This window comes from Callorhinchus milii, unplaced genomic scaffold (genome assembly GCF_018977255.1).
Source record: "Callorhinchus milii isolate IMCB2004 unplaced genomic scaffold, IMCB_Cmil_1.0 Scaffold13, whole genome shotgun sequence".
In the NCBI taxonomy this organism is placed as follows: domain Eukaryota; kingdom Metazoa; phylum Chordata; class Chondrichthyes; order Chimaeriformes; family Callorhinchidae; genus Callorhinchus; species Callorhinchus milii.
Window position 1 is genome coordinate 14,394,676 of NW_024704754.1, and position 27,514 is coordinate 14,422,189.

General features: G+C 41.3%; 1 protein-coding gene across 4 annotated transcripts in view; it reads right to left on the minus strand.

Moving 5' to 3' along the window:
* Positions 1–27,514, minus strand: part of LOC103177316 (F-box/WD repeat-containing protein 11) — a 93,223-nt gene that overhangs the window by 24,552 nt on the left and 41,157 nt on the right. For all 4 annotated transcript variants that reach the window (XM_007891430.2, XM_007891431.2, XM_042339931.1 and 1 more), the window contains 2 exons: positions 24,029–24,091; positions 18,358–18,580 (listed from right to left, as the gene is read on the minus strand). In XM_007891430.2, coding sequence (XP_007889621.1) covers positions 18,358–18,580; positions 24,029–24,091 — 286 coding nt within the window. The remainder of the gene's footprint in view (positions 1–18,357; positions 18,581–24,028; positions 24,092–27,514) is intronic.

The window sequence follows — 27,514 nt, forward strand, 5'->3', positions numbered from 1 at the left end:
TTGCTATGCACAAATTGCCAGCCTAATTGACCTATAATAGTCACTACATCTTACAATAAATTCTGTGAAACATTTTGAGATATCCTCCCAATTTTTGAAAAGCACTATAGCAAATGTAATTATTATTATTATTATGCGGTTAATGACCAACTCATTTGCTGGATTATTGACTAGGACACCAGGAGAACATATTTTCTCTTTTTGAATGCAGTCATGGGATCTTTAATGGCTGCCTGAACAGACTGGACCTTAGTTCAACATCTCATCCAAAACACAGGACTTGTAACAAGCCAGTGCTTCCCAACACTACAATGGATTATGAACCTAGCCTGTACGTTTCCCGACATGGGGTTTGAACCCACAAGCTTCTGAGAAGCGCTTGTACAATGTGTGAGTCAGATGTGGGGTGAATACAGGATACATGGTAATCTGTACATTTGACTGGAAGTAAATACAAGCAGTGAATATTATTTAAAAATTAACATTTGATTTGAAATCCAGTCTCGATTGCATCCTTTGGCCCCCTCCTATTAACACTCCTTTTAACGAGACACAATTCCATGCAATCCATATATGTGTGAGTCCCAAAGACATTTCAAACTCCATCACTCTTCACTACTACTTGGACGAGAAAATATTCTGCTGATTCTAACAGTCCATCTACCAAAAAGGGAGAAAGAGCTCCCACAGAGATTATCTTCATGTTCATACCACCAGTAATAGAGTAAGAATAGGGAGAAATAGAGAGAAAGAAACAAAGAGAGACAAAGAGAGAGAGAGAAAAAGCCAAAGAGAGAGAAAAAACAAATCAATGACTACAGCAGTGAATGGGGATCGATAGCTTTTTCAGCAGCTGTTAAATTGTGAGGAAATGGTGCTGAAGCCAAAGGTCTTAATGTCCCTCTGCAGCTGGTAGGTAACGTCTAGGTGTTTAGCTTGAATTCAATGCTAGATATCTTTAATCAGCTTTATTTTCAACCATTTTAAACAGCAATTTATTGCAAAAATTTTCTTTTTAAAAGCACACTGCTCAAATTACATCCGTTTGAGAATAAGTCCTCTTAAATCCAGACAACAGTTGTAAGAGTATCGTGGAGGAGTTAAACGTCAGAATAAGGCTAAACTTCCACAATCGCAGCAGAATTAGAACTTATTTTTATTGCATTTCTATGAAATTCAAGACAGCATTAAAACCTTGAGCAATTATGAGATTGTGGAGTTGCACGCGAATGTGGAAGCTGTAGTGAAATTTTCAAATTAGTATATTGTATGTTGCAATTTGCAAACTTGGGTTTTTAAGATTGAGAAACCGAGGTCAGTAAAGAGTCACATACACTAAATCTCAGACCCACAAGTCACTCTGACCCTTCAGGTTTCACATTCTCCATGTTTAGACTTCAAATGGGCAGCTGGCGTGCTCAAGACATGAATGGTCATTTTTTTTAGCAAAAGTGGAGCTAAAACACTATTTTAATAGTTTCCCCCCCTATTTCTGCCATGGGGTTTGCTATTCAGAGTAATTTCAACATTCTTAAAACGAAGACTACTCTTGGAAGTGTGCTGGTATTGTTAAATAATAAAACTATTATTTTCCGCACACCCTTTGCTTTACTCAAAACACCCCAAATGACAAAAAACTCGTATAATCTCTGGATTGGCTCCAACTAGACTCAACCTGGTAAATTCATTATTAAAGGAGCAGCGCATAGACATAGAATATTTATTAGGTCAGGGTATCGAGTTGAGGTAAAGATTAGCCATGATCTTATAGAATGGCGAAATAGGCTTGAGGGGCTGAATGGCCTACTCCTGTTTCTATGTTTCAGCTGAATATTGCTGGGTTCAACAGTCTTAATCATAGATTACAAGATGGCATAAAATATACTGACGGTGGGAGTGTCATAGTCTTCAGTTATCTGATTCAAAGGTCTTGTGAGGTTTTTGCCTGGAGAATTAGTCGGCTTAAACAATTCAGCATTTTTCCACACAAAATATTCATTTCTAGGTATCAGCCCTGTTCATTTGGCAATACTCATGTAGCTCAGTGGTTAGAGCACTCGCCTCGCAAGCAAGAAACGGGTTCAATTCCCGGCAGGGAGAAATGATAGACAGGCTTCCTTACTCCACACACCTCTGTTTACCTAGCAGTAAGTAGGAATCTGGTTGTTAGTCAATTGGATCACTTTTCCAGGGGTAATAATTCCTTAAAAAAAATAATAAATTGGCCACGATAATCCACAATTGTTTGTGAGACACTGCTGTCCACAATTGGCTGTCGTGTTTTGCCCACAAATTATAGTCAATTCACTTTACAGTATATTCTGTGAAGCGTTTTAAGACGTCTCGAAGACATGATAATAATAATCCTTGCATTTGATATAGCACTTTTCACGTCTTCTAGACATCTCAAGGTGCTTCACAGAATATACTGTAAAGTGAATTGACTGTATATTTGTGGGCGAAACGCGGCAGCCAATTGCGCACAGCAGTGTCCCACAAACAGTCGTGCATTGAAGTGACTAATTTATTATTGCTTTTTTTTTGAGGGATTATTATTAAGCGTATGGAGTAAGGAAAGTTGCCCCAGGTTTCGCCCTTGCAAAGCAAGTGCTCTAACCACTGAGCTACAGAACTGCACAATAAGGTGCTATATCAAATGCATCGATTATTATATTATTATTTCTCTTACCCCTGGGTCAGAAGATTGTGGGATCAATTTACAAGTCAGGATTTGGTTATGCTGACTCTCCAGTGCAGTACTGGGGTAGCACTGCATTGCCAGCAATGCTGTCCTACAGAAGAGACATTAAACTGAATTCAGTTCATCTGTTTTGTGGACATTAAAAATCACATTAAACTACTCCTAAAGGGAATTTCTTCCGGTGTTCTGGTCAATAATCCTCCAGATAAATAATCCAAGTTAGTTACTTCATGGCTTTTTGGGAGAGTTCACTGTGTGGAAAATGTACCGTGCTTGCCTACAATAAACAGTCACAACATATAATATTTATTGTGAAGTGCTTTAAGAGATTTTCACACTATAGGCGCTATAATAAAACAAGTTTCTCCTCATGACCCATTGATGGAACCTATTCATTTGTCCACCTCAAAAGGGCATCAAGTTTAATGTGAAGGTTAACTTGTGCTGTGCGGAAGGGTTTAAACTAATTTCTAGGGGGAAGGGAATCAGGATGTAGCATTAGAGAGGACAAACAAGTTACATAGAGGGCTGGGAGAGATGAATGGCAATGTAATAAGGAGTAATCCTGAAAAAGAAGGGATTAGATGGGAGAGAAATGCAGAACAGACTAAGTCAGTCTTGGACTGCATGTGCGTAAATGCATGGAGTGTGACAAATAAGATTGGGGAGCTGCGGCTCAAGTTGCCACATGGGGTTATGATGTAGTGGCAATAACAGAGACCTGGCTCAAACAAGGACAGGAATTCCTGACTACAATGTATTCAGGAGGGATAGGAAAGGAAAAAAAGGAGGTGGGGTGGGTGGCAATATTGATTCAAGACATTATTACAGCCCTGGAAAGGGATGGTGTTCTTGAGGATCCGAAAACAGAATCTATTGGTTAGAGTTAAGGAGCAGAAAAGGAGCTGTTACTCCTTTAGGTGTATAGTACAGACCACCAAATAGTGGGAAGGAAATAGACAAGCAAATCTGCAAGCAGATTTCAGAAACCTGCAAAACCAATAGTGATATTGGGGGACTTCAACTATCCTAACATAGACTGACAAAATAACAGTGGAAAGGGCAAGGAGGAGGAAAGATTCATGAAATGTATGCAGGATAATTTTCTGGATTAGTATGTTTCCAGCGCAACGAGGATGACAGCAGTGCTGGATCTAGTTCTGAGGAATGAAGTGGGGCAAGTGGTGCAGGTTTCAGTGGGAGAGCATCTGGACAACAGTGATCACAACATCATTAGGTTTAGAGTACTTATGGAAAGGGCAAGTAGCAATCAAAGGTGAAGATACTCAACTGGAAGAGAGCTAATTTCAGTGAATTAAAAAGGGACCTAGCCAAGGTGGACTGGAAAGAAAGATTGGCAGATATTGGCAGCTAACGAGCAATGGGAAGCCTTCAAGGAAGAGATAGTTCGGGGATAGAAAAATCCAACAACAAAATTACGTCTATATGGAGCTTTTCACGTAGGAAGGACGTCCCAAGGCGCTGAATACATTCCTACAAAGTGGAAAGGTAGGGCATCCAAACCTCCCTGGATGACTAAGGAAATTGGGATTAAAATAAAACAGAAAAAGGAGGCTTATAATAAATATCAGGTCCAAATTACAGAAGATAATCAAATAGAATATAGAAAGTACTGAGGAGAACTGAAAAAGGAAATAAGAGGGGCAAAGATATTGTATGAAAAAAGATTAGGGGGTAACATAAAAGGGAACCCTAAGGAATTTGGAAGCATATAAAGAATAAAAGGTTAGTCAAAGGTAGGGTGGGTCCAATTAGGGACCAAAGAGGAAATATTGTGGAGGCAGAGGGCATGGCTGACATACTGAATGAGTACTTTACAAAACCAATGCGACAGTATCGTAGGAGATGGAAGAGAAACTGGATAAGATAAACTGAGAGGGGGTACTAAAAAGGTTGTCGGTGCTCAAGATAGATACGTCACTCGGTCCAGAATGGGATGCATCTTAGATTACTGAGGGAAGTAAGGGTGGAAATAACGGAGGATCTGGCCACAATCTTTCAATCCTCCTTTGTCACTGGGGTGGTGCCAGAGGACCGGAGGGTTGCAAATGTTATTCCCCTGTACAAAAAGAGGGATAAACCCGGGAACTATAGGCCAGTCAGCCTAACGTCAGTAGTGGGGAAACTTTTATAGACTATAATCCGGGCCAAAATTAATTTTCACCTTGAAAAATAAATAAAGCTGTTAATAAAGGACAGACAACACAGATTTGTAAAAGGCAAATCACGTCTAACAAACCTGATAAGAGTTTTTTGATGAAGTAATGGATGAAGGTAGTGCAGTTGATGTAGTTTATATGGATTTTCAAAAGGTGTTTGATAAAGTACTGCAAAAGAGACTTGTAAGCAAAATAGAAGCTCAGGGTAGTAAAGGGCCAGTGGCAGCGTGGATATAGAACTGTCTGGGAGACGAAAAGCAGAGTGGTGGTGAACGGTTATTTCTCTGACTGGAGGAAAGTGTGCAGTGGTGTACCCCAGGGGTCAGTATTAGGACCACTGCTGGTTTTGATCTATTTAAATCACCCGGACTTGGGTATTGGGAGTACAATCTCCAAGTTTGTAGATGATACTAAGCTAGGAAAAGTAGTAAACAGTGAGAAGGATAGTAGCAGACTGCAAATGGACATAGGCAGACTGGTAACATGGGCAGACACGTGGCAGATTAAGTTGATGTGGAGAAATGTGAATTGATGCATTTTGCAAGGAAGAATGAGGAGAGGCAATTGAAGCTAGATAGTAGAATCTTAAAGGGGGTGAAGGAACAGAGAGACCTGGGGATTCATATAAGTAAATCTTTGAAGGTGGCAGGACAAGTAGATAAAGCTGTTAAAAAAGCAACGGGAAACTAGGGGACAAAAACAGAAGTCGTTGGGAAAGCTTAGCAGGTCAGGCTATTTATAAATAGTGGCACAGAATACAAAAGTCAGGAAGTTATGATGAACCTTTATAAAACACTGGTTAAGCTCAGCTAGACTACTGTGCTCAGTTCTGGGTACCACACTTTAAGAAGGATGTCAAAGCATTGGAGAGGATGCAAAGGAGATTTACCAGGTGCATGAGGGACTTCACTTATAAGGAGGCTAGAGAACCTAGGATTATTCTCCTTGGAGAAGACACGGTTAAGAGGAGACTTAATAGAAGTTTCCAAATTTTGAGGGGATTCCATAGGGTAAACAAGGAGAAACTATTTCCACTGGCGGGTGGGTCGGTAACCCGAGGACACCGAATTAAAATAGTTGTTAAAAGAAACAGAGCGGAAGCGAGAAGAAATTTTTCACACAGCGAGTTGTTCGGATCTGGAATACATTGCCTGAAAGGGTGGTGGATGCTGATTCGATAACAGCTTTTAAGAGAGAAGTAGATAATTATTTGGGGAGGACAAGTTTGCAGGGCTCTGGGGAGAGAGCGAAGGAGTGGAATTGAATAGTTCTTTTCAAAGAACTGGCACAGACACGATGGACCGAATGGCCTCTTTCTGTGCTGTATAATTCTATGATTGTAAGAGTCCTGGATAAGAGATAAATGATCAGAATGCATGCGCTTGATGGCATGTTCCACTCAGAATTGATATTCCCCACTTCAACATCTCTATCAACAGATTGCAGGTCAACAGCACAACTAACCCAGTCACAGGTTGTAAATTGGATGCCAGTTTTAAATGTTTACTGCCGTGCTGCCAAGTTCACTCCAAAACATGCCATGGATCATATTTTAGTTTTGCATTTACAAAATAAAAAAGTAGAGACTATTATACTTCGTGAAATCTTTCCACCATTTTAGATTGTGGTCCTTCTCTAGCAGCCAAGAAGACTATTGCAATACCATGGAGTTGGGACAGGTTGCGGGGAGAAGAGAAGAGGATACATACTGATTGATACTCAAGCTAATTATCTAAAACACAATTTTCCTCCAGCGTACTGCAGTACAATTGGGGAGTCATAACAGTTTTTTCAGATGATCTTGGTCTTCTTCACTTTAAAGCTCTGGTAATTGTGCTTCAGCAGTAAAGAAGCGCAGAGCAGTATGTGATTGCAGAGCTGTGCCGCCTCCACGCTATGGGAGCTGTGTGTTCGCTTGGGTTGCTCAAGGCAGACGTGGGATTAAACAGCAGGTGAGAGGAGGCTGTGCAGCTGTGCTGAGTGTCAGGATGTTGGCCCGCATTTCGAAATTCTAGCTGCAGATATTTCCAATTGTCGTCAAACAGCTCGTGCTCAGAACGCTTTTTTGTGTTTTATCTGGTAATTTGCTAAAATTGGTGCCCAAAATGGTTAAGAGACCGCACAGATAGCGTTATTCGCACCTGGTACAAAGAAGTGTGAAAAGGGGTCTAAACTGTGGCCTGAAAATTCAAGTCCCAGTTTCACAAGACAAAGTCTCAATGGCCATTCTACGATAAAGTTTGTACCATAGTCCATTATAAAATTATATGTGGTTGAAGATCATTTACCTTATGGTTGTTTATGGGACTTTGTTGCACATATACTGCTATATATACACATACTGCTGCTATGTTAGCAAACAAATACAGTCATTGCATTGGACAGAAATCACTGTAAAATGCTCAAAAGTTTCAACGTAACAAGGTACTATAAAATATTAAAAGATAACTTGTTATAACAGAGCAACCCCCATTATAACATATGCTGGTTGAGCATAGGTGCTTCCTGTGTTAATGATGACCTGACATCAAAACTGGCAATCATTTAGATTTCGGAACCTTTACAATAATAATTCTTGCATTTGATAGTGTCTTCTGTTGTCAAATAAAACAACGTGACAGTTTATTTGTGTGGGCAAGTGCAGTGATGCGCTGTCTAATGTTTTGGATCCAAAATGGGGTTAAAACTGGCTTGTGTTGCAGAAATGTTCTCATCAAGAAAAGATGCAAAGATCTCCAGTGTGTGAACTGTGTACATGTGTGGACAAGAAGTGAAGCTCTGCACAACTGACAAGGTTTTATAACGGGACTGTAGGATTTGTCTTAGCTATTACAAAAAGTACAGGTGAAAAGCCCACACTCTTTCCACAGCTACACAAAATCTACCACATCAACAGTTTATATTTCTTTGGGTCAGCCAGTGTCTACCACACATCGAAGCCCATCACCAGGTTTGAGTATTTCACATATGTGAAACATGTGACATAAAATTTTCCCATGTCTGGAAAAGAATGCACTCTCTCCTTGGAGGGACACACCTAATTCCAGAGTATTAGGCGCGGGCTGGCAAGACCCAAGGTTTGGGGACCCCAGAGTGTGAGTTGGGTACTGCTGACGTTAACCAGCCAGTTACATTGCTTCCTCACATATCAGGAGGATATGTCAGAGCACATCAAAAACTTCTCCATTTATCATCTCCTGGGGAGCACTGAATTCTAAAGAAAGTGGAGTAAAATCTACAGAATACCTAGCCTTCTTCCCAGCACAAATCCTTCTCCTGAACCCGGCATCACAGAGATCAATGCGTCTCATGGAGTAATTGCTGGTCTTAGGCTGAATCTACTTCTGCAAAGGCAATGGAGCATCAGCTGATTTTTATTGGAAGATTGCTTCATACATTCAATGCTGTGTGCGTATGTATGAATATTCTAACCTCTAATCCCTTTTAAGATTTTTAAAAAACTTCTAAGCTTCTTCTTGTTCTATTCAGGTTAATTCAAATACCTTGCAAGTCCATTTACTTCTATATCACCTCTGCCTCTCATTACCACTTTTACACTGATGCTCTGATGTGACAGTTTTATGCAGTCTATGGACATGGTCTGTGACACAGCATGAATCAAACAATATACTACTGCACTGGTGCAAATATCTTAACTTTTTCCCACAATTTTCACAAGACGTCAAGACTTTACTGATGAATCGTTTTGTCATGTCTCCTTCCTAAATAACTGTGAAATCGTGAAAAAGAGAGCCAGGAGAGATGTTGTATGATTTTCTTCGCTGAGCATACTCATTCATCCCATCCCTCACTTTACAAACAGCAGTAAATGTGATGGCAATGGGAAATCTGACTCCAGGGTCAGGTCTTGCCTGATCCAAACACAGTACATTACTAGATGCGTCCACGGATAAACTAGCAATGTAAAAGTAGCAATAAAGATCCTAAACATTCCTTTATACCACTACCAATGATTCTTATCAGTGACATATATAGCACAGAAAGGATTTCTTCTTTATAAAGGACTCCAAACTGACAGACAAAACCTGAATCATGGCGCAGCAACTGCCCCATCAAAGCAAATTTCCAGCAGCAATGCAGGTGAACCACATGAAAGTAAAGATACAGCCCCAAAGTCTTTTTGTTTGCTTTCCAGCACAGAGGTATCCGATTGTTCTGCTAAGTCCTTCCCTTTGCATTTCCGATGGGCTGTCTGGCAGATGGTACAAAAGACAGGGATGTGCTGGGAGTGCCACTTAATCCTTTTGGATGACATTTTATCCTGGGTTTGCGTGAGGCATTCCCACATTCAACAAAGCAAGGGAAGCAAGGAGTTAGAAGCAAAATGTTATCACTAATCTGCTGAACACAAAGGAGCATAGTAAGTGTCTGGCGAGCGCAATTTACTGCACATTTAACCCCATCAATTAACTCGGGATTTATTTAGTGCTATTCAGGTATGTCCTATCAAGGCAGCCGAGCAATACAGAACAGGTCTCACGTAATTAAGTCTTTCAGATCAGTAAGACTCGGAGAGTGCCTGATTTTAGAGAGCCCATCTGGATACACAAAACATAGTAAAAAATAAATAAAATATAGATAGCCTCTGCTTCTCTTCCTCTTCTGAAGCAGGGTTAAGGTTCAGTACAGGAAGACCCTGAGATAACATCTTGCAATTTCTTGCATTTATCAAGGCGCAAGACTCCACTTTTGGGAAAGGAACACTTTCATTCATTTTGGGAATGCAACAGTACAGAGAACTGATTGGCATGTTTAAAAGAGGATTGATACAGGTGTCAGCATCGAGCACTTGCAAGCCAGGTAGAACACTATCAAGTGCAGAGTGAAGTTTACTCAACTCCGCTCCAATAAAATCCACCTCTAGATGTGTGAATGCATCCATTTCGCACATCATCCATCATGGTGTGAGATTGCTATGTCAGGGCCATATTGATGTTAGCTATGCCCTTTAGAAGCGGAGTTGAGACTGCCTAAAGCTATTTTACAAAAGAATCAAGCTTCAAGCTCCTTGATGTGCCTGTATTTGATCCTGCATCCATCAGGTAAAAGGAAAGTGTCCCCTTATGCCACCAAGTAAGATTGTTGTCTGCCTCTTCGTTGCACTCGAGTACCCTCAACAGGCTTTGCACATCTATTCTGCACCTCAGTACTGCAGAGGCAGATAGAAATAGCATGACACAATTATTTCATTAAAAAAAACTGGCTCATAAACAGCAGATATTTGTCTCAAAGACAGCAAAGCACTAGTCTTGCCCCCAAATTTTTTGGAATATTAATTTCTACAGGAAACAGTAATTTAAGAAATGGCTCTGAACATTTCTGTAGTCTACTAATATTCAGCATCAGAAACGCTTTCATTGATACAAAATATTTCAAATGCGGATGCTTATTCTGGCCAGTCACACAATTTTCCTTCAAGAATATTTGCTTAATGTTGATGTTCCAACACATTGCCTTTTGGAATATTTATTTCAACTACAACTCCTATTGGTCAGTCCATGCACTCTGCCATTTGGGAGCACAGACGTCTCCACTATCCCACATACATTTAGTTATCTATCATACACCAAACTCATGAGACTTATGAGTCCAAAATGCATCCATTTACGAGCTAATCGAGGAGGTGGTAGGGAACAGAGGAGATCTGGAATCTCATGGGATGCAGACTGAAATCCTCTGTAGGTCACCTTCAGCAAGGTGAATAGCTAGACTGTCTCCAGGAAATCCGAGAGAACTGGCAGATCGGTCCGCTGACATACTTCAACGCAGATCACTCACTACCACCAGTCAACAGGAAAAGTCTTCAAAAGGCACTAGTGAATCAAAAGGCATTTAGCTAAACTACCATCTTACTTTCTTTTGAAGGGGAGGGGAGAGAAGAGAGCATTCAGCCACATCTAATGCAATGTTGATTCAATTTTTTTAAAAAACACTAAACAGCGTCCTCTTGAGGGGACTGAATGAACTGCTATGGACACGACTACTTTGAAATGCACTGTAGTAACTGCTGAGGGACATCCGCTCAAACGTTATTACATCCATTACTCCAGGATTAGTCCTCTTGAACTCTGTAGTGTCCTGAACAAACCTTATTCATCTCCTCTTGGAAGACAGAAAGTATATATTTTGTAGTAATATTAACTATCATTCAGATGAGATGTTAAACCAAAGGAAGGCCTACCTGCACGTCCAAGTGGATCCTATGATGACTTACAAAAAGAAAGTAGTTTCTCCTGGTGCCCTGGCCAAGAAACCTCTGCATAAAATTGGTTGTTCACCACATAGCTGTGTACAAATTGGCTGTCGTGTTTACCTACAGAACAGTTACTACGCTTAACTGCAATTACCGTAAAGCGTTTTTAAACATTTCAACATTATAGGCAAAATCAAAAAAAATATAAGTTCTTTCTTAGGTTCGTTCTTGGTGCAAGATGCACAGTGCTGCGAAAAAAAGGTTTAAGAAAAATCATCAGTTGTTGCTGCCATCTTCTGGGTTCCTTGCAAAATGCAAGTATCACAGTCAAACTCTTCCATCTACTCATACAGTTGTCAAATATACTGATTTTAAAAAGTCAAAATACTTCCATTAGTCCAGAGTGTTGAATACCTTTTATAGTTTGTGCTTCTTCTGTAACATTAGTACAGCTCATTTTAGGAAACATTTAATGCTCAATATGCAAACGAGATTTAAAAAGCGCACTAGACTGAGGTGTTCTCAAAATGAAGCCAAGCTCCTGACATGACTTCTGTGCCTAATTCAAATCAATGCACAGGTCAAAAGGTTGAATCTACTCAAACCGGATAAAGAAACAAAGGGATTAATGAGTCACTATCCTCGGAGAAGGGAGAAAGGGGGTAAGTGGGAGCTCCTTGGAGCTGAACTGGTTCCAAGGTGACATGCTTGATAACAGAATGCTGAAATCAGGCCAGCCCTGTGTGGCAGTCTCGGTAGGCCGGGCGTAACAAAGCTATCTCGGACCATTTGATCACTTCATTTACCTCTCTTATCCACCTTTCTGCCACCAAGCCAATTACAATTTTGTTTCATCCTCAAATCTTCCCCTCTATTCCTCCTCAACCCATCTATGGAGCTACTCAATGCCTCCCTTACGTCCACTTTCAATATCATCTCCACAACCAAATTTCAAACTGCTTCTTGCTCCCTGAGGCCTCCATGATACAATAGTTATCTCTGATCATCAAATTACATACATCAGAACATACATGGCTCAAATCTGGCCTCAACAACATCAACTTGCATTTATATAGTACCCTTCACGTGAGGTAGCATCCCAGAGCTCACGGACTGCTGGCAGATCTGGCTAGACCACACAAAATTTAACATTGCTGCCTCTCTTTAGCTGAATTTTCCTTCTACTCTTTGGGTGAACTACATCAACATATATATATATTATATAATCACTCAATCCATGACTGTTTGTGGGACACTGCTGTGCACAATTGGCTACTGCGCTTCGCCCACAAAGTATACAGTCAATTCACTTTACTGTATATTCTGTGAAGCGCCTTGAGACGTCTAGAAGATGTTATAAGGCTCTATATCAAATGCAACGATTATTATTATTGTACTTTCCTAAGACAATGGCCTTCCTATTCGCTCTCTCCATCTCACAGCTGAAACCTTTGTCACTTAAGGCTCAACGTTTCCAAAGCCCTGCTCGTCGTCTTCCCCAGCTCCACTTTCCACAAACTCAAGACCATAAATCACTCCAAAGCTTGTATTCTCTCTCATATGAGGCTTCTTGAGCCCATCACTCATTCTTCCAGCTCCACTGTCTCTTTCCCCCAGTGCAACAATTTAAAGTCTGTGTCCTCACCTTCAACTGCCTTCAGGCCTTGCCCCAGTGATCCGCTAACCTACTCCCCCCACTCTGCCACCTACTGCTTTCCCTCACCACCATTTGCTCCATCTTGCCATCGGAATCCACCTCTGGCACTCTCTCCTGATACCCCTCCATCTCACACTTAACCTGCTATTAAATGCCGCCTGAAGACCAACCTTTCTGACTGCACTTTTGTTCACCTCCCTTCAGCCCCATAGCTCCCTCCCAGCTTGGGCTCCCATTCAGTCTTTGTAAAGCATTTTGATTTGTTCATAGAATCGTACAGCACAAAAAGAGTTCATTTGGCCCATCGAGTTTGTAGCGGCTCTTTGAATAGAGCAGTTAATGTCAATCCCACTCCCCAGCCCTTTCCCCATAACCCTGCAAACCCGTCCTCCTCAAATACCCATCCACCGCGTTTTTAAAAGTTGTTATTGAATCGGTCTCGACCGCCCTTTCAGGCAATGCGTTCCAGATTCAAACTCACTGCGTGAAAACATTTTTTCTCACCTCCCCTCTGCTTCTTTTAAAGACTATTTTGAATCTGTGACCTCGAGTCACCGACACACCCACCAGTGGAAACAGTTTTTCCCTTTCTAACCTATCAAATCCCCTCATGATTTTGAAGACCTCTATTAGGTCTCCTCGTAACCTTCTCTGCTCCAATGAGAATAATCCTAACCTCTCTAGTCTTTCCTCATAATCAAGGTCCCTCATTCCTGGTACCATCTTCGTAAATCTCCTCTGCACTCTTTCCAATGCCTTAACATCCTTCCTCTAGTGTGGTACCCAGAACTGGGCGCAGTATTCTAACTGAGGCCTAACCAGTGTTTTATATAGGTTAATCATAACCTCCTGACTCTTGTACTCTATGCCCCTATTTATAAAGCCCAGTATCCCATTTGCCCTTTTACAGCTTTATCTACCTGTCCTGCCACCTTCAAGGATTCATTTACCTGCACCCCAGGTCTCTCTGTTCTTTTACCCCTCTTAAGATTGTATCACATAACCTATATTGCCTCCCCTCATTCTTTCTACCAAAATGCATTACCTCGCATTTCTCCACATTGAAACTCATCTGCCATGTGTTTGCCCATTTTACCATTCTGTCTATGTTTTCCTTCAGTTGGCTCCTATCTTTCTCACTGTTTACTATCCTACCTAAGTTTGTGTTGTCTGGAAACTTGGAAATAGTGCCTGTGGAGTCCTGTAGCTCAGTGGTTAGAGCACTCGCTTTGCAAGTGAGAGAACTGAGATCAATTCCAGGCAGGGCAAAACCTTGGGCAAGTTTCCTTACTCCACACACCTAATAATAATCCCTCCAAAAAAACAAAAACAATAATAAATTGGTCATTTTCAATCTACGACTGTTTGTGGGACATTGCTGTGCGCAATTGGCTGCCGCGTTCGCCCACAAACATACAGTCAATTCACTTTACAGTGTGTTCTGTGAAGCGTTTTGGGACGTCCTCCCGACGTGAAAAGCGCTATATCAAATGCAAGGATTATTATTATTATTATTGCTATACCTAAGTCCAGATCATTTATGTATATTAAGAAGAGCAGTGGTCCTAATACTGATCCCTGGGGGACGCCACTGTACACTTCCCTCCAGTCAGAAAAGCAGCCGTTAACCATGACTCTGCTTTCTGTCTCCCGGCCAGTTCTGGATCCATGCTGCCACTGTCCCTTTTATACCATGGGCTTCTATCTTTCTTACAAGTCTTTCATGTGGCACTTTGTCAAATGCCTTTTGAAAGTCCATATAAATTACACCAACTGCACGATATTTATCCACCCTCTCCGTTACCTCATCGAAAAATTCTATTAGATTTGTTAGACAAGATTTGCCTTTAACAAATCCATGTTGGCTGTCCCTAATTAACCCATATTTTTCTAAGTGTAGATTTATTCTGTCCTGGATTATAGTCTCCAGGAGTTTCCCCACTACTGATGTTAGGCTGACTGGCCTGTAGTTCCCAGGTTTGTCCTTCTGTCCTCTTTTGTTCTCCCAACGTCTAAAGCACTATAAAAGTTGAAATGTTGTTACAAAAATACAGAATGTAAATTGCCAGAACAGTTGAATGTGCATTTCATACAACCATGCAATGAACCTCATTAGTAACAGTGAAATAGGTTCATAAAAATCAGATGTCACCGCCCACCCACCCCTCCATAACAGGCCAAGTTACAGAAAGTGGCCAGTAAGCACTTCATATTGTCAGGTCATAACTGCTGACATCACTGCTTGGTCAGCGACAAATGCAATCTCAAGTATTTCCAGCAGTTGTTGGGACATTGCTGACATAGAGACTCTTCTGTAGCTGTGCCAAAAAGCCAGCCAGTCAGCGGTAGAACAGTAAAGTGTGCCGCACTTTGTTGTACTGCAGATGTATATTCAGTACACTGTAGATAGACAGTACACAAGAGTTGTATACCGGAGGTTCTGAATACATTATCCCAGATAGTTCAGCCAAAGATCTTGAATCAAATTCCAGTAAGGTCTCTCAAAACATAAGAGGAAAGAGGTAAGTAAGCATTTTCATAACCCTGAAAATCAGAGCAGTAATGACTGGGACAGTCCTAGCTGGACATACACTGAGTTTATCACATGCTCTTCCATGTTGGAGCTGCAAAGAATGTGAAACCATTCAATGGTAAGTAATACAATTCTGCCACCTAGTGCATTGCAGGCCAATACACAAAGATTTTGAGCAATGGGAGAATATATTTAAATACCACTTTGATACCTTAAAGCAGGGTGATCCAATTGGCGGCCTGTAGGCCCCATTCTGCCAGATAGTGAGCCACCGCAGGTGTGCGATTTCCCAATCATGCCATTCCCTTTGCCAGGCTTCATGTTCTTCCACCTCATTTGCCCCACCATCGCCATTTTGCCCCCGCTCTCTGGAGTCCCTGACTTGCTTGCTTCCTCCCTCTTTTCAAGGCACATAAAGACTCTGACCTTCGAGTCATCTTTTCATCCCCAAACTCTGGAACTCTCTCCCTCAATTCCCTCGGCTTTGTCCCCTCCTTCCCCATCTTCAGGTGGCAGCTGAAGAACTCCTTCCTGTTCGACCGTGCTTCCGGTCAGAACACCCACCTTCTGGCCCGGCATCAGGCTCCACCACTGTCAAGAGCTCTGAGACCCTACCTTGCATGAGGGGAGCTATCTAAATACAAGTTATTGTATCTTTCCCTCTCTCCATCCCTACCTCCTTTGATCCCACCCCAAGCTCAGGTATCCAGCCAGCAGTGTCGAGCGCTTTGTGATATTCTTCCAACGTGAAAAGGGTGCTGTGTAAATGTAATGTTTCTGGAAAGCAAACAAAAATATTGCTTTATGGAGTCCACGGACATTTCTAAAATAGGGAATCCAGCCCTCAGTGGTCAAAAGGTTGGACCATCCTTAATGAACGATGAAATCTAGGAAGGATGACTTATTGTTCAAAGCACATTTTTGTTTTTAAATGTTTTTATGTCAAATTGATAATTGTGTTCCCTCTCAGCTCCTTGTCTGGTCTCCTCTTCCTGGGGTGCAGTTCCACAGGTGCTGGTTGCCCTCCAGTGTATCATGTAAATGATCATTGTTTTTCTTACCCTACGAAGGCTGGGGCGAATTTATCATCTTCATGCAGACGCAGCAAACAACAACAAAATTACATTTGTATGGCACCTTTCACATCCCAAGGAGCTGGACAATCAGTGTTTCAGACCCGAGCTGGGGGTCGGGATTGGGGAGGGTGGGGGGCAGCAGGGTGATCGAAGGTATGGTTGAAGAGAGTCTTGAAGGAGGCAAGGGAGGGGGCGAGGCAGAGGGACTGCGGGATGGAGTTCCAAAGGGTGGGGTCAGAGTGGCTGAAGGCCTGCCCGCCAATGGTGGGTCAGGCGAGGAGGGGAATGTGAAGCAGGCCGGAGCCCGCTGAGTGGAGGGTGCGGGCAGGTTGGTAGGGCATTAGGAGGTCGCAGAGCTACGGGTGGGGGCAAGGCCATGAAGAGCTTTGAAGGTGCGGACCAGGATCTTGAACAAATACCAGCAAACAGCAGAGAAACAATCAGCTCCTGGTATCGCTAAACTGCAGCTCTGTACACCATCAAGCGTGTCCAAAGTTCAACTCCCACAAAAAGTATTGTGGTGANTTTTTTGTAACGTAAGCATGAAAAGTACTTGATTTGAGGATCAGGAAAAACGGTTTATGTGTATACCACACCTAAATGGCAAGCGGCAGTCTTATGGAAAGAAGAGTGTATGTCCTGGAGTTTGGGGAAAAAGAGTCCAAAAACACAACGTGAATTTACCCAATTCCAGAAGTGCTCAATGTGGATGAGATTTTGTAATATTTTATCCCGTTTCCCCTGCCCCCGTCAATTCAATACTAGATAAAAACAAAGAGAAGAAAGCTTGGCAACAATTCAGTCCTCTTCTCACATGAACGAACACTTGAGGCCATTCCAGAAGTATCTCAGAAACACTGTATCAAGATCAGACTTTCTCCTTTCAATACATAAAAATATTTACAGGGAGAAAATGGGTCCTGGTTTATGACAACAACAACTTGCATTTATATAGCACATTCATGCAGGTAACATCTCATAGCACTTATTCCTCTAACCAGTTTAGAGAATAAGTCAGGTTGGCTCAAATGGCAGCCTCTTGCCTCAGAATCAGGAGGTTACAGGCTCAAGGCACACATTGGGATTTTATCTCATCACCAAGGTTGATACTTGAGTGCAGTACGGGGGAAGTGTTACATTGTTGGGCGCGTCTTACATTGGATGAGATGTTAAACTGAGGTTCCTTTGGCTCAGGTAGACATTAAAAGGTCTGTGACACTAATCATAGAGAAGATAGATTATTTATACCCCATGGCTGTTTGTGGGACCTCACTGTGCTCAAAATGGCTGCCTTGTTTGCCTAAAACTGGTTACTGCACTTGACAGCAAAGAGTTGCTATTAAAGACATTATGTCAAATGGAAAGATTATTAATAAAAAAACATTGAGCACCACAAAAGCACTGACAGGCAAACGTGATAAAATACTGCAATTGTGAACATCTACCATACATAAAACATAAGCATATGCCTTCCACAGAATTCTACTGTGAAGTGTAGTGGCTGTTTATTTGTTGAATATGGCAACCGGATTAGAAACAGCCATTAAGCAAATGACTAATTTATTTAATTACAGAGAGCATTAGGTGCCCCTTGGATCAAGACTTATGGATCCCAGAGTGTTTATTAGGGATAGTGCTGGAGTTTAACCAGCTAAAACTACATTGCGAGCTATTGAAAGCATGGTTTGGCAAGCTTCCTACTGCTTGTCCAGCTTCCTATTGCTTATCTAGCGAGGACCACCCTGTTCGTCAAGGCTTTGGCTTGCAGGGTTAACAGGAGCCGAGTCGGAAGAATCCCTGCCCCCAATGACCTGTCTGCCCCTCCAAATCCTGCTGATGAGCCAGGCAGACTAGGCTATCATCATCAGTGCCCTGAGTACAACAGACCCTCCTGGCTCAGGAACCATCATTACAGCAATCTTCATGTCTAAGGTCTACCTATACAATAGCAATCCTCAATCAGCACTATTGACAAATACACTTGACAGCATCCTACCTGGCAATGCAGTGATGAAGTCCCGCTGCAACATAGGCTTCAGGTAAGAGTTAATGTGTCCATGCTGATAGTGGCACATCCGTGAGATTAGGTGCTCCACGAATTCCACCTGATCAGATTCAGACCACTGGTCAAAATATTTAATGCACAAGTCTTTCTCCTTTTCGTAGTTCCCCGAAGGCCGCTTCCGGGAGACGATCACAGAAGCAGGTCCGTTAGTGAGCTGGGTTCATTGGTTGGAGTGAGGAAAGGAAAAAATGAAATATAATGGATAATCAGATTACACTTCAAACTCAAATCAATACAATACTTTTAACACTAAACACTTTGATCAAGGCTATTATTGTAGCAGCCTTCTGCTCAAAAAACAGTATTAGGCATTCGATTAGTCAGCGAAAATAAACATTTAGGAAATATTCCACACATTCTATATACTCATTCTTTTTGAAAATATTAGACAGAAGACAGCAATATTTTTAAAGTGGTAAAGGATGTAACATAGAAAATAGGCTTAATATAGAATTCAAACAACGTATTAATTCTACTTAATGGAGCTGACCTCTAGTTTGGCCTAAATAGCGAAAACTGCAATCTCTACCCAGAGCTTGGTTTGACGCGTTCAATATCTGTTGTTGGCGTCTTTTTTTTTGATATAACAAAACAGTAAAAGTGCTATTGCAGCTACACTCAAATGGACTGTGCCTCTCCGATCATCCTGGGTCAGGCACAGGAACCAACATGGTGGTGAGCTTATTACGTACAGCCCTGTACAATGTACTGGCAGGGAAACTAGGTCAGGTAACAGGAGAGGCAGGAGTATACAGCACAAAAAAATGAGACTGAAAATCAAAATCACTGGGAGAAGGGAAATAAAACACAGCAGAATTGCCTACACAGGGAGATTGCTGCACCAGGAACTGTAAATTTACTCAAGATAGTACACAAAGTGATTCTTGATAGGCTCCTCAATCTTCAAAGCAGAGTTCTTACAGACAGACAGACACAGGAGGTTTAATGACTGATACCATGCAAATTTACATTGATATAGCACATTTCACGTCAGGAAAAAGTCCCAAGGTACTAGATAGTCTAAGGTTTACACGAACTGGGAGTGGGGGAAAGATGGCCAAAACCACAGTCAAAGAGGAAGGTCGGGAGTGGTGGAATACCTTGAAAGAGGCAAGGGGAAGGGGCAAGTCAAAGGGATGCCAGGATGGAGTTCCAAAGATTGGGGCAAGATACACTGAAAACCTGAACAGCGAAGGTGTGGCGGTTAACATGAAGTAGGCCGGTGCCCATTGAGTGGAAGGCACATCCGTGTTAGTAGTTTCAGGAGATAGGTTGTTTGCAATATGCATTTAACATTAATTCATAAGAGAAATAACTTGTTTGGACAACACCACTTCCTAAACTCATGTGAATGGGACAGAGTGTGAATGGGAAAGAAATCCAGGAACTGCCCAATAACTACATTTCATAAGCCTCCGGGGAGGGGTACATTCCATTTCAGACACATTTGAACCTTCGTCAAGAAGTTGGGAAGAGAAGAAAAGGGAGGACGATGGGGGCAGTGAGAAAATAATAGAAATTGATCAGCCATTGGTCACCATCTTGAAAGCGTGCACTGCCTAGCAGCTCCTGATTGCCTGGTCTGTCCAGGACTCCTGAAAATGGCAGCTCTATACTATTGCCTTGATCCCTACCACTGATTTCTGCAACCTCCAAAATAGGGACACAATCTCCATACTCCGATTTGCCATCCACAACCAGGGCCAACTCCTCTTCAAACGGCCCATTCTAAGACTTTGTTATTTTTGAATGCACTCATTTCCCATCCATGCAAGTGATGTACATCTCTGAATAGATGCCATGGTATTCATGCATTAACAGCATGATCCTTTATATTTAGTAAGTGGACGGTATAGATTACTGCACACAATGTGCACAATTGCAAGGAGGCAGCCACAAATATCAGTAAATTACTTACATGGGATATCTCTGAACAAAGAAAATATATTCAATTGAGATGAAACAAAACGGCATTTTAATCTTAATTTACAAACACAAATTAGATTATAAATTTAAATTGCTAGTGTACTTAATTTCAATTAAGAGACTGCAGATGAGCAACAGTACCGCAGGAGAAAAACACTGCTTAATAGGCTTTCAGTGAATGAGATAACAATAATAATAATCCTGGGCGAAATGTGGCAGCCAATTGGGCACAGGAGTGTCCCACAAACAGTCGTGGATTAAGGTTTTCTTGGGTTTCTTTTTAACAATACCTTATAGTCTCAAAAAACACTCCACACTAACATGAACAGATCACAGCATAATCCTTACATTTGATACAGCGCTTTTCGCATCAGGAAGACATCATACAGACAGACAATCTGACAAATGAGGTTAATAATGATAATAATCCTTACATTTGATATACCGCCTTATCGTGTCATCGAGACGCTTCAAAGCACTTCACACTTCACAGGGTAAAGTACTTCACAGTGACTCTGAGGGTCAACAGAAAATTGTGGAAATATTTGCTAAAAAATGCATGGAAATTTTTACAGAAAAATTTGATAAATTTTGCGGTCAATTGCGGGGGTTGCTTGCTGCTATTGATAATACATTTTATTGACACCTTTGGTTTGCAGCGGGCGGGGAGGGGGGGCATTTGCCGCGGATGGGGAGTGGGGGCATTTGCCGCGGGCGGGGGGGGGGGGGGGGCGCTTGCCACGGCGGGGGGGGGGAGGGGCGCTTGCCACGGGCGGGGGGGCGCTTGCCACGGGTGGGGGGGGCATTTGTTGCGGGTGGGGGGGGGCATTTGTTGCGGGTTGGGGGGTGGCATTTGTAGCAGAGGGGGTTGTAGCAGAAGTGGGGGGGACGTTGTAGCAGGGGGATTGTAGCAGAGGGGGGTTTAGCGGAGTGGGGTTTGTAGCGGATTCCGTGGAAAAATTGCGGCTGCACTTTTCTATTGGCCTAGGTTATACCATGTAATAATTCTTATATTTGATATAATATGAACACAAGCCAAATTATCCTGCTTGCACACAGATACAAGTTATTATATAGAACAGTAACAAAAGGAACAGTACAATTAATGAAAGGAAATTCCATTATTATTTATTTTGCCCAGATGGGGCAAAAACCTTAGGCAAGTTTCCTTACTCCACACAGCTCAGTTTATGTACCACTAAGTGGGAACTCAGTTGTTAGTAAATTATGGGGGCTAAAATGGCCATTGAGTACAGTATTGGCAGATCGCTTTCCGAGGATAATAATCCTCTAAAAAAAATGTTTGGTCCCACAATCCATGGCTGTTTGTGGGACACTGTTGTACGCAGTTAGCTACCACATATCGCCCACAAAATACACACTGAATTCAATTTACAGTATATCCTGTGAAGAGCTTTGAGACATCTTCACGATGTGATAAGGCCCTATATCAAATGCAAAGATTATTATCATCATTATTATTATTACTAAGAAGTTCTTAGTTATCCGTGTTCTCATTCTAACTTTGCCTTTTTCTCAAACAAAGTAAGATCATTGGTATCAATGATATACCCAAAAGATGAACAGTAAATAGGTAAACAAACCAAAAGTAGTTTGTAGATATCCAAAGTTCATGGCAAACAATGACCGAATAGTAACTTTCCATCGGCCGTTCATGACATCAATGTAGTAATATAATCTGCGTCTAATCATGAAAACTCTTATGATTATTTTAATACTTATCCAAATTTAATGATAAAACAAAAGTATTGGCTTCATGATTGATTGCTCCCCCACCAATGTTCAAGGCCAATGAATCACTGCAGATTCATCCCAATGACATCACCACCTTGATACATGTTAATTAACACTAGCTATAGGTTTCCAAGTATCAATCAAAATTGTTTCTAGACAACAAATAATTGAACCTATGCTACTTTTTTTTCCAAAAATCTATTCTAGATATTCTTCAAAAATAGGCATAAACCACTTGAAATTAGAGATGAAAACACTTTTTTCCACCCTCATTATAAAAATGTGCAATGGCCTGGTTCAAAATGACATATAGTCTAGGCCACAATGGTCCAACCTTTTGACTGCCGGTCAAGCGACACACTGCAGCAATGACCGGCATTATTTCCACTCCCCGCACTGCGTCCTCCTAACCGCTGGCTCCTGTCGCTGCCCTGAGAGGTCGGTTCGCTGGGGAGGGAGAGCGCGGGTGGCCCATAGTTGGAAATGTTTCTCGGGCCAGATTAAATCACCTGCCTGACCGAATGGCAGAATCTGGCTCTGACCAAAGGCCAGTTTTGCAGCTGGTACTCAGACTTACTCCTAATTCTTTCCTAAGAAGGTGCACTGATCAGACAGTTGCCTAAATAAGAGCAAGAAATGTAGGTACCTGAGTTAGGTAAAGGCTTTTATGGTAGATGCGGACAGGCATTTGGTGAACAATTTGGGTGTTTATGTGTGATCAAGTTTCATGTGATTCACCTTCTGGCCCAGGAGCACATGGATTTTTGTTGGTTTGTGATTCATTCCTTGAATACTCACTAATTAAAAGATTCATTTGCTGATTCAAAAGGGTGAGAGGCATGGGAACAAATCATCAGCACAGGTGATAGAACAAGAAGTTATGAGGAGTGTAGTTAGATAAGATGTGAAACTGAAGTTCTGTCTGCATTCTATTCAAAAAGAGAAGGAAGTTTCTCATGATCCTGGCAACAATGTTCCAGATAAAATTAGTCAATCACACCATGGCTATTTATGGAACATTGCTGTACACAAATTAGCTGCTACTTTCACCTAGAAAATAGACAGTCACTGCAGGTACATCCTGTGAAGTACTCAGATGTCTCCCCAACATGAATTTCTCTTCAACACTATAGTCATACTCTAGAAATTTGGATCAACCTTAGCTGTAATATCCACTCAACACTCATCATCCATGCTCACAAAAAGAATTTCCACAAAGGGAAAGATACGAGAGAAAGAGAAAAAAAGAATTCCAGCTCGATGTTCATGCTTTGAGGTGTATTTTGAGATAGACTGCAAGAATTAATAACTCAAATATAAAAAATATTTTAACAATTCTCTACTGTTCATTACCTTGAAAGTGCGCTTTGTGGGTATCAAATTTAAACGTTCTGGACAGGCTTAGCAGTCCAAATTATACTAGTCAGGCTCCCCCACTTTCTAAGCATTCAGATGAATATGCATGGCATACGTTTACACTGCAATTTAATGCTGCCATAATGACTAGATTGCTTCCACCTTATAAATAACAGGGCTTTGAGAATTCCTTGCAAACACAATTTACAAGAGGTCTTAATAAGCATGAAACAACATCAAATAACAATTGATAATCCAGGCTATGTAACATGGAATCAAAATATGTAATACTTGTGTAGACTAGCAGAATGTCACATGCCTGATATTAACTCTCCTGCGCTCGCGCTGAGAATGGCAACCAGCCTGGCCAACCCCTTAGCTGTACTGGCTTCCAAATATGCCAAATGAAAGAATTCAACGTCTCGAATAACCTTGGCCTCCAATACACTACTAGAGGCTGCTTAGTAGAACTGCTAATAAAATTAACAATAAAATGCATATCTACCAAACCTTATTCCATATTTGTGAAACATTGGTTACGAGATTTTCTGGACAGAACATTTACCTGGCATACTGTATTCTTCTTTGGAGACTCATCTTCATTCTGATCCTCCATACCAGATGTATTCTGCAATATTCAGAGAAAGACGATGTAAATAATCACTCAATGGTTTGGTGAAATTTAAAAGGTATTTAAAAGGCTTCAATGTTTTAGAAAAATAAACTCAAACTTTTACACAACTTTATCAATACAATTGGGTATCAACAAGCTTGACGTGTTAGTATTTTACATGTCATTTTTAGTATAAAACATACTGGCGGGTAGTAGAGCATTGCTTAGTCAAACAAAAGAACTTGCAATTTTATAGCACATAACATGTTGAAAGTTCTTCAAGCTCTTCTTAATTATTGTCAAAACTTAGTGACTGGTTTTGTAGGTAAACAAGGCAACTAAGTGCACCAGCAAAGGCCCACAATCAATCATAAAGTACATAACAAATTAACCAGGACACTGAGAAATTCCAGTTTGCTTTCCAAATATGTCAAAGGTTCATTTACATCCACGTCAAAAGGCAGACAGACCTCAATTTTGCCTCTCAACCCAAGGATAACATTTTTGAAAATGTATCACTCCCCCAGTGTTGCACCTCATGCTTGTTTATGAAACCTTGCAGTGCGGAAATTGGCTTCCTTTCCAAAAATACATTTTCCCTAAAAAAAAGCACTATACATTACTATAAAAAAACAAGTCTTTTTTTAAAGAATGAGCAGAGTACTAGAACCCTTTTTTAAATCAAAAGAGCAGTTCAACTGTGACAGATTTTTTTCCTCGCTACAAAATAATGGGAAAGACAAAGACAATGTTCTCCGTAAGAGCCATTTGATTTACTAGTCAGTGAATGTTAACACAAGGAATCAGCATGTATTTGAATTTACAGGAGGCAAACTGGCCCTGCCAAAATTGTTGTTAAGGCCATTTCCCTGCTATTCCTGTCTTTTCACGCCACAAGGTGTGATTGATCTTCATGGATCAAAAGCTCTGCACTTCACTAAGTGGCCACTTTTTCTGCACCTTGAAACAGTACCAGTAGGACACAACCAAGATCTCTTCTAGCCAGGAATTAATGGGTACCAGTAATGTTTAGAAACCCTAGACATCCTTGCTTCCTCTACCAAGGAAACCTGAAAATGTGACCCTAACCCCTCCCTCTCTTCTCTCCTCCACGCATCTAAGGCTCATTCGAAGATAGCTCCACAGTCACAAGCAGGAGGACTTCTTCACTTCCTCCTATAATTGCCCATTCTTCAAGTGTGAGTCCATGAAGCAAGTGGTGATGGGTCCATCAACCACAAGGAGCATCATTGCTGAAGCTTACGTGACAGTTGCACATATTTAACATCCTGAATTTATCAGGAGACGGTATCCTGGGTTGTCAGTGGCATGGACATCAATTGTAGCATCTTCACTGAGCATGCACCTACCAAATTTCAAACCCAGACCTCTCAGCATATTGTAGTGCAGTACCAGTCGGATGTTGCATTTACTTACTACTTACTAAGCAATTCAGGAAGTTCCATAAACTTTTAATGTGAGATTCTGGACAATTTGTGTCCTGGTTGCAGCAACAGTTATTTCTTAGAAATATTACATTTTTAAAAAAAACTGCTTTGGCAAAAGAAAACCATTGTCAATATTTTCACTATGCTTATCCTACAAATCTACACAGTTAAAACTGAACTGATGCTAATTTGGTTGACAAACAAAGGCCCATACATGTTTCTGTATACATTGTGCTGTAAATAAATACTATACTGCTGTATTATTGAGAACAATAATTGAGAATTTCTCTCGATTTTTGACTGTAGTGGATCCAAGCCCCACGTCAGGACTTTGAGCTCATAGCTTAGGCCAGTGGTTCCCAAACTTTCTGATTAGGTATTTTGAGTGAAGATCCATAGAAACTGAGATCCTTCCTTTACTTGCAAATATTTTGAAAGAATTTAAAAAATGATAAGTCATGCTTACAATGTTAATGTAGATATCACACAAACTCGGAGCCCTGAATGCCGAGTTCTGCACGACAGTTTACGTCACTCCTCTCACCGCCCATCGCACTGGTCAGATTTCAGCAAGTAATGGTCGGCTCTCAAAACGGTAGGGGCCATGATTGGTTCACAGGGAGCAAGGGCTATAATTGATCCAGAGGGAGTAAGGGCTCAAGCAGCCAGCAACGGTTTGTTTCAATTGCCACCTCGATCACCCCAGGCCCCCCCCGAACCCACTTTGAAAACCGTTGGCCAGGCTGGCAATCAATGCAGTGCATTAAGGAAGATCCCACGCTACTGTTTGAGGAGGGGAGCAAGTGTCCCCCAGTGTTCTGGCCAAGAATAAAAGGTAAGTGATAATTCGCTTCATAGCAGTTTGTGAGACATTTCTGTGTGCAAACTGATCTCTTCGCCTACAAACAGTTACTAACCTTTATAGCAAATCACGTGAGATCATTCAAACACTTTATGTGATTAAGGAGATACATAAAATGCAAGAATTATTACAGCTGAAATTGAAACCTTCGAAACTCTTAAAATTTGAAATGTGTACAGAGAACTCTTCTCCACAGTCTCCTCCCCCCCCCCACACACACACACACACACGCACACATTATTATTATGTGTGTGGGGGGAGACTGTGGGGAAGAGTTCTCTGTGCACATTTCAAATTTTAAGCGTTTCGAAGGTTTCAATTTCAGCTGTAATAATCCTTGCATTTTATGCATCGCACATTTTCTAACACTTTACAATGCCCAGCCAGCCATTCTCTGCAGTTCACACATTACACCAGCTCCAACCATCACTGATCAAGCAGCAGTTTTCACATACGTGCCCAAAGAAATAATAATAATAATCCTTGCATTTGATATAGCGCTTTTCACGTCAGGAGGACGTCCCAAAGCGCTTCACAGAAGACCCTGTAAAGTGAATTGACTGTATAGTTGTGGGCGAACTCGGCAGCCAATTGCACACAGCAATGTCCCACAAACAGTCGTAGATTGAAAATGACCCATTTATTATTGTTTTTGGTTTTGGAGGGATTATTATTAGGCTCTGTGTGGAGTAAGGAAACTTGCCCAAGGTTTCGCCCTCTGCCTGGAATTGAACTCAGGTCTCTCACTTGCAAAGCGAGTGCTCTAACCGCTGAGCTACAGGACTCCACACTGTTAAATAAGTTTAACAATATAAATTACTACACAACAGGACTAGATAGTGAGTGTAGATGCTACAGCCTTGAGAATTATGCAGTCATTGTGCTAGATTACTTTCAGTGAAACAAACTGGTTACATAATTTATGGTTACTGCAACATCAGCCACCTGATGCCTTACACCTTTCAAACACTATTCTTCCTTTCCTAGCTCACAAGACCTTCCTANTTTTTAAAGTTAAAAGTTACAATGGTTTTAAAGTTAAAATTAAAATAAAACAACTATACATCATTAACAGAAAATAATCTGGCATCATATTTACAGCAGTAATATAATTAGGATTCAACAGGC